This window comes from Erythrolamprus reginae, chromosome 7, assembly GCF_031021105.1.
Source record: "Erythrolamprus reginae isolate rEryReg1 chromosome 7, rEryReg1.hap1, whole genome shotgun sequence".
NCBI lineage: Eukaryota > Metazoa > Chordata > Lepidosauria > Squamata > Dipsadidae > Erythrolamprus > Erythrolamprus reginae.
In genome coordinates, this window is record NC_091956.1 from 37,993,825 (window position 1) to 38,005,855 (window position 12,031).

At 45.0% G+C, this 12,031-nt stretch overlaps 1 protein-coding gene across 4 annotated transcripts in view; it reads right to left on the reverse strand.

Annotated features, from left to right (window-relative positions):
• The window catches only part of LOC139170323 (biorientation of chromosomes in cell division protein 1-like 1), a 115,894-nt gene that overhangs the window by 71,711 nt on the left and 32,152 nt on the right, over positions 1-12,031 (reverse strand). For all 4 annotated transcript variants that reach the window (XM_070757351.1, XM_070757352.1, XM_070757354.1 and 1 more), the window contains exon 5: positions 6,621-6,758. In XM_070757351.1, the coding sequence (XP_070613452.1) occupies positions 6,621-6,758 (138 nt within the window). The remainder of the gene's footprint in view (positions 1-6,620; positions 6,759-12,031) is intronic.

The window sequence follows — 12,031 nt, forward strand, 5'->3', positions numbered from 1 at the left end:
AGTCCCCAGAGGATAGGGAACAGCAGGGCCCAAGGTAGAAAAGGAGGCAATAACTCTCTGGAGAACTCTCTGTCCAAATGATGCCTCAGCTAAGGTGGCGAAGAAAGGGGTAGGAATGGACCAGATAGAAGCTCTACAAATATCCAGTATTGAATCCTGGATGGATCAAGCGGCCTAAGTGATGACACTCCTAGTAGAGTGAGCCGTGATACGGCCTGGAATCAGGACAGACCTATGTTGATAAGAGGCAGCAATACAAACCTTTTAGCCATCCCCCCTATTGTGGATGGGGATAGCACTTCCCTCTGCCTGAAATGTTTGGTATGTTTTATGTACCTGGAAAGGGACCACCTAATATCATGCAGGATAAGCTCCTGGGACCGGTGGATCCAGAAGTTGGCCTTGGGCAGAAAGTGTAGATCCAAGCACAGAACAACTCTGTTCGGATGAAAGATACAAAGATCTTCCTGGACAGACAGGGAAGCCAAATCCAAAATCCATCTGGCAGAGGTAATCGTTACCAGGAAGACAACCTTCACGGTCAGAAGATGGCTGATTGACCGTAGGGCTCAAAGGGAGTATCTGTGAGGACCTGTAAGATAAGGGGCAGGTCCCATAATGGATATCGATGCATGGCGGGGAGGCGAAGGTTTGTCATCCCTCGAAGGAAACTGTGCACTCTGGGATGGTGATGGAGGGGAATGCCTCCCTCCCCAGATAGTACAGTAGACAGGGCACCACCTGTCTACGGAGGGTGTTGAGAGAAAGCCCCTTCTTTAAGCCCTCCTCAAAAACCATAAGACCAGTTGGAAGGTTGCCTCCATGGGAACAATGCCCACCTCCACCACCACCACCAGGAGAAGGCAGACCACATAGAGTCCATGGAGAGGGGCGGCATACAAATCTAATAAATTAAATTAAATTTGAGTCATCGACATCTGTCTGGAGGTTGGATTGTTTGGCTTATCTCTGAGGGCAAACAGTTCCACTTCAGAATCTTCTGCTCAATCGCCAGGCAGACAACTGCAACCACTGCGGGTCTGGGTGCAGTATGGTTCTCTAGCTATGCAAGATCCTGTTGTCCAGGATCCTCCAAGGCTCGGCTGTCAAGAGGTCTACCAGGTCTGTGAAGCAGGAGTGTCAAGGGTGTAGGGTGATGAGGATGACTTTTGCCCACTCCTCCAACACCTTCCAGATCACCCTGTGGATGACAGGGAGGGAAGGCATAGAGGAGCCCCTAAGGCCAGGGATTGAGTAGCGCATTGACCCATTCTGCTCCCAGAGCTGGGAACCTGGAGAAAAATAGGGGAACCTGTGCGTTGGCTGGCTGAGCACAAAGATTCACCAGCGGAGTGCCAAACTTGTTGCACACAGTCTGAAATATCTCTGGATGCAGGTGCCTTTTGGATTGGTGAAGCCTTGTTCTGCTCAACCAGTCTGCCTGTCAGTTGGCACAGAGATGTGTTCTGCTCTCACAGAGGACATTGGACTCTGCCCAGACTCTCCATTTCTGACATGAGTAGGCAATATTGAATCCAGCCCTCTCAATTTACATGTGCCTTTACAGCTACACTGTCTGTCAGAACTAATACATGTTTGTCTCTGATCAGTGGTAAGAATTTTCAAAGTGCTAGCCGAATTGCCTTCAATTCTAGGAAATTGATGGGCAGGCATGATTCATGAGGGGCCACTGGGTGCCCCAGCCAAACAGGCTGGCATCAGAAGTGATTGTGGTAATTGGAGTCTGTTTTAAATGGACTTGTGCTGATTGCAATAAGAAATTACGCCTGTGCTCGCTGCTCTGGAGGGGAGGGTATGCTGCTTTTCAGGGGATCCCAGAAGAGGGGGAGCCCAAAGTGTTGCACTTGGGGGGAGCTAGGGGGTCCCAAAAGAGGGAGAGCCTATAGTAACTGAAACTGGGTTCCCATAAAAGGGAGGACAACCCCCCACAGTGGTAAACAGTGGGGTTCCATTAGGGGAAGAACCTGAAGCAGCAAGCCTCAGGAGATCCCAAAGGAGGGAGAGACTCTGGAATGAAAGGCTGGCAGGGAAGGGTTCATGGAGCATAGAGGAGCCAATGCCCCTCACATCAGGGTTCCCAGCAAGGATAATCCCAGGAAAGGAAAGGCCTGAATGGAAATCCCACACATTGGGGCCTCCACTGCTAATGAGCAGTTGAACCCAGTATTCACTGGACCTGGTGGTCTAGGATGGATAGAATAAATTTCAAACAATCCTGCCTGAGAAAATGCTGGCCTCTCTCTGCAGTTTAAAGTTAGAAAAGCATAGAAATTCTTCAATCTGTTGGAGCAATTGATAAAAGCATCTCCTTGGCTGACTGAGTCGTAAAAAACTGCCAAAGTCATGCAAGCGAATGGGAGTGGCCAAGCAAATTGATACAAGCTCAGTCTCCAGACAAATGGAAGTTATTACACTGTACTCACATGTGACTAGTCCTGCCCAGAGTACCAGAAAAATGCTCATTTCATAATTGAGATATAATTAAGATTCAAAAAACCAGGTACTATCCCCAAGGCACAGTAGGTGAAACCCCCTTCTCAACCAAACCCTTTTCTGGCATTTCAGGATCCTAGCCTTAGCTATCCTCCATGAGTTTGAAATAGCAACATTTATTAATATATATAGTTAGAAATAATGTTGAAATCCAACATTTTATGATCCCACTATTACGGTAAATCAAGAACTACAATTCACAGCAAATTTAGCTTACATTTTTACCACAGGATTCTGGAATTGTAATATTGCTATATGAGCCATAGTGGCACAGTGGTTAGAATGCAGCACTGCATGGCTCCCCAAATCAACACAGACTGTGGAAACGTCACACTGGACTTCAAGCATCCTGTTGGGTGTGTCTCTCCATTCCTCCTCCATACTCTGGGTCCTTGGTTTCCAAATGTGATACAAAGGTTTCCAACAGGTGAGGTCCCACAGAGAAGACTCTTCCCCTAAGCCCCGCCAAGCGAGATTGTCTAATTGACAGGACCTGTAGAAGGCCAACTCTGTGGGATCTCACTGGGAGCCCTTTGGAATCAGCTCCACCTGGAGATTTGCACTGCCTCCACCCTCCTCACTTTTCACAAGAGTCTTAAGACTCATTTATACCGTAGGCTTGGGGCGATTAGATCGCAGCCCTCTGGCTGACAAAATGTTTGTATGGCTGTTGTTTGAATGGATATGACTGATTTTTAACGTAACTGGGGATTTTAGATTGTTTGTATAGTTTTAATTTAATTGGATTTGCTATTGTATTTGTTGTTTTTATATGTAAGCTTCACCAAGTCTTCGGAGAGGGACGGCATATAAATTCAATTAATAAAACAAATAAAGGTTTCCACTGTCTGTGTTGATTTTGGGAGCCATGTCATCTGCTGGTGTTGGTCCACTGTGCTTCATTAAGTCCAGAGTTAACGCAGCCGTCTACCAGGAAATTTTGCAGCACTTCATGTTTCCGTCCGCAGATGAGCTTTATGGGGATGCTGACTTCAATTTTCCAGCAGGATCTGGCACCTGGCCACAATGCTAAAAGTACCAAAATCTGGTACAATGACCATGGGATTACTGTGCTTCATTGGCCAACAAGCTCGCTTGACCTGAACCGCATAGAGAATCTATGGGGCTTTGCCGAGAGAAAGATGAGAGATATGAGACTAAACAATGCAAAAGAGCTGAAGGCCACTATTGAAGCATCCTGGTCTTCCACAACACCTCAGCAGTGCCACAGACCGATAGTTCCAATGCCATGCCGCATTGAGACAGTAATTGCTGCAAAAGGGGCCCAAACCAAGTACTGAATACATACAGTGTGAGGGGGGGGGGATATTTAGTCAGACACCATTTGTGTAAGTTCTCCCACTTAAAAAGATGAGAGAGGCCGGTAATTGACATCATAAGTAAACCTCATCCGTGAGAGACAACATGAGAAAACACATCCAGAAAATCACATTGTCTGATTTTTAACGAATTTATTTGCAAATTATGGTGTAAAATAAGTATTTGGTCACCTACAAAGAAGCAAGATTTCTGGCTCTCACAGACCTGTAACTTCTTCTTTAAGAGGCTCCTCTGTCCTTCAATTATTACCTGAAGTAATGGCACCTGTTTGAACTTGTTATCAGTATAAAAGTCACCTGTCCACAACCTCAAACAGTCACACTCCAAACTCCACTATGGTGAAGACCAAAGAGCTGTCGAAGGACACCAGTAACAAAATTGTAGCTCTGGACCAGACTGGGAAGACTGAATCTGCAATAGGCAAGCAGCTTGGTGTGAAGAAATCAACTCTGGGAGCAATAATTAGAAAATAAAAGACATACAAGACCACTAATCTCCCTCAATCTGGAGCTCCACACAAAATCTCATCCTGTGGGGTCAAAATGATCACAAGAACGGTGAGGAAAAATCTCAGAACCACACTGGGGAACCTAGTGAATGACCTGCAGAGCTGGGACCAACATAACAAAGGCTACCATCAGTAACACACTACGCTGCCAGATCCTGCAGTGCCAGATGTGTCCCCCTGTTTAAGCCAGTATATGTCCAGACCCGTCTGAAATTTGCTAAAGAGCATTTGGAGGATCCAGAAGAGTATTGGGAGAATGTCATATGGTCAGATGAAACCAAAGTAGAACTGTTTGGTAGAAACACAACTCGTCATGTTTGTAGGAGAAAGAATGCTGAGTTACATCCAAAGAACACCATACCTACTATGAAGCATGGGGGTGGCAAAGGGACCAGGACGACTGATCCGTGTACATGAAATAATGAATGGGGCCATATATCGTGAGAGTTTGAGTGCAAACTTCCTTCCATCAGCAAGGGCAGTGAAAATGAAACGTGACTGGGTCTTTCAGCATGACAATGATCCCAATCACACCGCCATGGCAACGAAGGAGTGGCTTTGTAAGAAGCATGTCAAGGTCCTGGAGTTGCCTAGCCAGTCTCCAGATCTCAACCCTATAGAAAACCTTTGGAGGTAATTGAGGTGTTGCCCAGCGATAGCCCCAAAACATCACTGCTCTAGAGGAGATCTGCATGGAGGAATGGGCCAACATACCAGCAGCAGTGTGTGGCAACCTTGTGAAGACTTACAGAAAATGTTTGACCTCTGTCATTGCCAACAAAGGATATATAACAAAGTATTGAGATGAACTTTTGTTATTGCCCAAATACTTATTTTCCACCATAATTTGCAAATAAATTCGTTAAAAATCAGACAATGTGATTTTCTGAATGTGTTTTCTCATGTTGTCTCTAACGGTTGAGGTCTACTTATGATGTCAATTACAGGCCTCTTTCATCCTTAAGTGGGAGAACTTGCACAAATGGTGTCTGACTAAATACTTTTCCCCCCACAGTATGCGTGCTTATACTTTTCAGAGGTTCAATATTATTCTATGTATAATTCTTGTTTTACTGATCGCATGTAATATTCTAATTTTCTGAGGAGGAGGATTTGGGGTTTTCATGAGCTATACCCCATAATCATCACAATTATGACAAATCACACTTGAACTATCTTGCCTTGCAAGTAATGAGTCTCTCTCATATATTACGTTTCACCTTTAAAATTGCATTACAAAATAATTGAATGTATACACAATATTATAATTTTTTGAGTTTCACCTGTACTTTTAGATGAACTGAACATTGATTCATTGGTTGCCATAGGAACTGACATAGTGGGCCTAGAGAAAATGATTGGCTCAAAGTCAATGCAATTGGCTTTCCTAAGTATGGTATGACTAGAACTCACAGCCTTCTGATTTCTATCCCATTATACCAAGCTAGCTCTCATTTATTGAAAAAAAGCATCATTTTGCTAAATGAGAGTCCACTTATGGTTTGTGGTTAATGCAGAACATATCATGAGGCGTATGATTGTTTTTTATATTAAGGGTTTCAAATTATTTTTAACTATTGGATTTGTATTGTTCTATTGTTGTGAGCCAACCCGAGTCTTCGGAGAGGGGCGGCATACAAATCTAATAAATAAATAAATAAATAATATTAAATAATAAATATATTTAGAAATAACATTATTTTCATTTATGGGATATCTAAAGATACTGCTCAGAAAAATAAAGGGAACACTCAAATGACACATCCTAAATCTGAATGAATGAAATATTATGATTGACTACAGTATTCCATTGGCACAACAGCATGTGAAATGGATTGTCAATCAGTGTTGCTTCCTAAGTGGACAGTTTGATTTCACAGAAATTTGGTTTACTTGAAGTTATATTCTGTTATTTAAGTGTTCCCTTTATTTTTTTTGAGCAGTGTATATGAGAATAGAGAGCTCAAGACTACTTGTTAAGGAAAGAGGGATGTTTATGTCTTTCCAAGAAGAGTTTTCTTACCAATCTTTGCTGGATTCTGTGCCCATGGAAGCACATTTAAAATCACATCCAAGCTAATTTTAATCCATTTTAGGGATAGCCTCATGGAGTGAAGAACTGTATTTATTTGGGTTTTGTTATACACTGCACTGAATGTACATAATATTCAATCATTCCAACTAATAGTACCACAAGTATACAATTGTATTGAAGGAAAAACAAATTCATACTAGCCAAAGGTTAAGATTACTTTACCATCGGAAACAATTTCTCCTTCTTCAGTGCTATCAGAAACGGTATCTTGACTATCCTCTTCAAACGAAGAAAGATCACTGGTATGCACAGAGCTAACAGTAATATCACTCATTATGTCCACATCAGAATCTTCCAACACTAGTTGAGAAAAAACAAACAGAGATGACTTAAAATCTGATCCAGAATCCAAAACATCCTACAAGTAGAAACAGCTCCAAGCATGCCTGGCATTGCCCACTTTCCAAAGTGTTGTTGAAGAAAATGACGTAAAGTATCTCTATTATTAGTCTGCAAAAGGTGTGCATGCATATAAAATGGTCTCAGTGCAGAAACTGAGCACCATTGTAAGATAAGACAGATATGAAAATATTTTGTCCTAAGGATAGTCAAGAAAGTGTTTCTCCTCAGTGAAATAAGCATTGGAATTTTACCCGAATGCCTCTTCTCATACGTAGAGAGGGGGCAGTAGTGATGTGGGCATTGCTCCACGTCCTATCCAATCAGGACCGAACCTTCAGTCTTTTTTTTAAGACCGCCAGATTTGTTCCTTCCCCAGGTTTCGCGAATCCGTAGACTTAGCTCAATTGTGGTGGCTCTTGACTTAGTCGACTCTCGGCCTTAAGAAGGTTAGTATAAGGAGATAAAAAGGAAAAGACAGCAAGTATAGGGAGGGAGCTGACTACTGCCCCCTCTCTACGTATGAGAACAGGCGTTCAAGTAAGATTCCAACATCTATTCTCCGTACTAATGAGAGAGGGGCAGTAATCACATGGGACATACCAAATAGATGTGTCCCTATAGGGTGGGAGACCTCAAAGTCAGGAGAGATGACGCTCTGTAAGACTCTACAGCCAAACGCCCAGCATCAGAGGATCTGTCAGGTGAAAGGACTAGGAGACTGGGCTGGCTTTGCCATTGAGAAAGAGACCCGTGAGATGAGTGAGGAGGCTGGGGAGGATATCGAGGTGACGCCGAGGCGGTGCTGGGGGTGTTTGGACGCCAGGCAATGTCATTTGCCGGACAGAGAACAGTGAGAGGAGACCTGGGAATGTCGGCTGGTGGCAACGGCCAACAACAAGGAACTGGAGGAAGGGTAATTGGCATCAAGAGGAGACTTTTTCTGCCAGGACTAAGACATTCCCCTGGGATTTTTGAACACTCTAATTAATTCTAATTAATCCAGAACTTAACAACTAAGATCTCAACGTTGTTTTGCTGTTGACCAATTTCTTATATTCCATTCTATATATATATATATTATCTTAAATTATTAGATTTTATACTCTTCAATTTGTGTTTTAATAATTAACTTATTTTTTAACTAAATTATAGGAGAGTTTCTTAATTAGTGTCTTAATTATTGTGAATTAATTCATTTTTAATTAATTGGGGTTTTTTAACTAATGGATAACTGGGGTGAGTGCAATAATGTGTATGGGATAAATGATTGGTGTGAGTGGGGTGGATGGGATGGGTGGAGTTATGGCATGGATGAGATGATTGGAAATGGTATGAATGATATATTTGGCCCACCTGACGCTGGAGAGGCAGGAGGGGAGGGGGCACCAATCTCTGGGGTGGCAGAGGGTCGGAATATCCCAGTGATGCTGGGGAGAGGCAGATATGGCGGGAGCCACGGAGTTAGCCGTTCCAGGAGAATGAGGGATCGCTGTCTAATAACAATTCCTTGTTCTAGCTCCGTGAACTCAACCCTGGGCACTGGTGACAAGTGTAATTCTGGCCCTGGGCTCAGGTTGCTGCTACTCAATGCCAGGTCGGTGGTAAATAAAGCTCTCCTCATCCGGGATTTAATCCTGGATGAGGCGGCCGACCTGGCATGTGTAACTGAAACCTGGCTGGGCCCGGAAGGAGGAGTTCCTCTCTCTGAAATTTGCCCAGCCGGGTTTCAGATATGGCATCAACCTCGACACCAGGGAAGGGGGGGAGGAATGGCTATTATAGCCAGGGAGAGCCTTTGCCTACGTAGACTCGTTGCCCCGGAGATTGCGGGTTGCGAGTCCCTCCTGGTGAAGTTGGACTTAGGGGTTCAGGTGGGCTTGTTTCTCACGTACCTGCCTCCCAGCTGCATGGCACAAGCCCTGCCTGTGCTACTCGAGGAGGTAACTGGGCTGGCAGTGGGGTTCCCTAGACTTATTGTCTTGGGGGACCTCAACCTGCCGTCGCTCGGCGAATCCTCTGGACTGGCACAGGAGTTCATGGCCACCATGGCAGCCATGGACCTGACCCAAGTAGTACAGGGTCCGACTCACGAAGGGGGGCACGCACCCGACATGGTATTCCTCTCTGAGCAACTGAGTAATGGTCTGAGACTAAGGGGCTTAGAAGTGTTGCCTTTGTCATGGTCAGACCATTTTCTACTGCGGCTTGATTTCCTGGCTCCAATCCTCCCCCGCAGGGAAGCGGAACCGATTAAGTTGTTCCGCCCCAGGCGCCTGATGGATCCAGAAGGCTTTCAGAAGGCGCTTGGGGTTCTTCCAGATGCACTCGTCCATAGTTCGGCAGAGTCTCTGGCTGAGGCCTGGAACAACCGAATTGCACCGCTGCGACCTCTCCGCGGCACTAGATCCCGTAGAGCTCCATGGTTCAACGAGGAGCTCCGGGAGTTGAAACGCCAGAAGAGATGTCTAGAGAATCAATGGAGGAAGAGTAAGTCCGAATCCGATTGAACACTTGTAAGAGCTCATATTAAAACTTGCAAAGTGGCGCTCAAGGCGGCAAGATGCGTGTATCATGCCGCCTTGATTGCATCAGCGGAATCCCGCCCGGCCGCTCTGTTTAGGGTAACCCGCTCCCTTCTTAACCAGGGGGGAGTTGGGGAGCCCATGCAGAGTAGTGCCGAGGATTTTAACACGTTTTTCGCTGATAAAATCGCTCGCATCTGAACGGACCTCGACTCCAATTGTAAAACAGAGTCGACTGACAATGAGTCAGTCGAGGTGACTGGGGCTAAATGACTTTGCCCATCTGTCTGGGAGGAGTTTGACTTGGTGACACCTGATGAAGTGGACAAGGCCATTGGAGCTGTGAGTTCCGCCACCTGTCTACTGGATCCGTGTCCCTCTTGGTTGGTTTCGGCCAGTCGAGAGGTGACACGGAGCTGGGTCCAGGAGATTGTCAACACCTCCTTGGGGAGGGGGTCCTTTCCGACTCCTTATAAGGAGGCACTTGTGCGCCCCCTCCTCAAGAAGCCTTCCCTGGACCCAGCTGTGCTCAATAACTACCATCCAGTCTCCATCCTTCCCTTTATGGGGAAGGTTGTTGAGAAGGTGGTGGCGCTTCAACTCCAGCGGTCCTTGGAAGAAGCCGATTATCTAGGTCCTCAGCAGTCTGGATTCAGGCCCGGCTACAATACGGAAACTGCTTTGGTTGCGTTGATGGATGATCTCTAGCAGGCCCGGGACAGGGGCTTGTCCTCTGTCCTGGTGCTTCTTGACCTCTTAGCGGCTTTCGATACCATCTTTCAGCTGTGACAGGGGGGGCGTTCGCCCAGGTTCGCCTTGTGCACCAGTTGCGACCCTATTTGGATCGGGAGTCACTGCTCACAGTCACTCATGCCCTCATCACCTCGAGGCTCCACTACTGTAACGCTCTCTATATGGGGCTACCTTTGAAAAGTGTTCGGAAACTTCAGATCGTGCAGAATGCAGCTGCGAGATCAATCATGGGCTTTCTCAAATATGCCCATGTTACACCAACACTCCGCAGTCTGCATTGGTTGCCGATCAGTTTCCGGTCACAATTCGAAGTGTTGGTTATGACCTATAAAGCCCTTCATGGCACCGGACCAGATTATCTCAGGGACCGTCTTCTGCTGCACGAATCCCAGCGACCGGTTAGGTCCCACAGAGTGGGTCTTCTCTGGGTCCCGTCAACTAAACAATGCCGCTTGGCAGGACCCAGGGGAAGAGCCTTCTCTGTGGCGGCCCCGGCCCTCTGGAACCAACTCCCCCCAGAAATTAGAATTGCCCCCACCCTTCTTGCCTTTCATAAGCTACTTAAAACCCACCTCTGCCATCAGGCATGGGGGAATTGAGATACTCTTTCCCCCTAGGCCTTTACAATTTTATGCATGGTATGTCTGTATGTATGTTTGGTTTTTATATTAATGGGTTTTTAATCGTTTTTAGTATTGGGTTATTATTGTGCAATGTCTTATTGTTGCTGTTAGCCGCCCTGATTCTCCGGAGAGGGGCGACATACAAATCCAATAAATAAATAAATAAATAAATAAAAGCCGCATCCACAGACATAGCTGTCAATTTTGTAATGGCGTATGAATGAGTTAGGTGAAGACCAGGTGGCAGCTTTGCAGACTTCTTGAAGTCTGCAGAGAGGTATATTAGCTGATAGAGAGGTGTATAAAATGAAACAGAAGGAGGCAAAACAGATAATATATGCTGCTAAAGCCTCAAAAGAGGAAGAAATTGCCAAATCTGTAAAGGGGGATAAAACCTTCTTCAGATATATTAGTGATAGGAAGAAGAAAAACTGCAGCATCACAAAGCTTAGTACCAGGAATAATACATGCATTGATGGGAATAAGGAGATCGCTGACCATTTCAATAGCTACTTCTGTTCAGTTTTCTCAAAAGACACCTTACAAAATAATACTATAGAGGGATATAGCATTGCTTCCAGCTATACGGATTCAGCTCCAGTGATCTTAGAAGCTGATGTCTTAGAAGAACTTGAACGATTAAAGATAAATAAGGCAATGGGTCCAGATGGCATCCACCCCAGAGTTCTTAAAGAACTCAGATCTGTCATTGCTACCCTATTGACTGATTTGTTTAACCAATCCTTGTTAACAGGAGATGTTCCTGAGGATTGGAGAATATCCACAAGAAGGGCAGTAGAGAAGAAGCTGGTAACTACAGGCCAGTTAGCTTGACATCAGTTATAGTTAAAATGATGGAGACTCTACTCAAAAAGAGGATAAATCAGCACCTAAAAATCAATAACTTATTGGACCCAAATCAGCGTGGCTTTACTGAAGGCAAATCATGTCAGACTAATCTCATTGATTTCTTTGGCTATGTCACAAAGGTGTTGGATCAAGGTGGTGCCGTGGATATTGCCTATCTGGTCTTCGGCAAAGCCTTTGATATGGTTCCACATAAAGAACTGATAGACAAATTATTGAAGATTGGTCTTAATCCCTGGATAGTTCAATGGATTTGCAGCTGGCTGAAGGGTAGACATCAGAGAGCTATTGTTAATGGTGAGTATTCTGAGCAGAGACAGGTTACAAGCGGTGTGCCACAAGGGTCTGTTCTGGGTCCTATTCTTTTTAATATGTTTGTGAGTGACATAGGGGAAGGTTTGCCTATTTGCCGATGACTTTAAAGTGTGCAATAGGATTGATATTCCTGGAGGCGTCTGTAAATGAT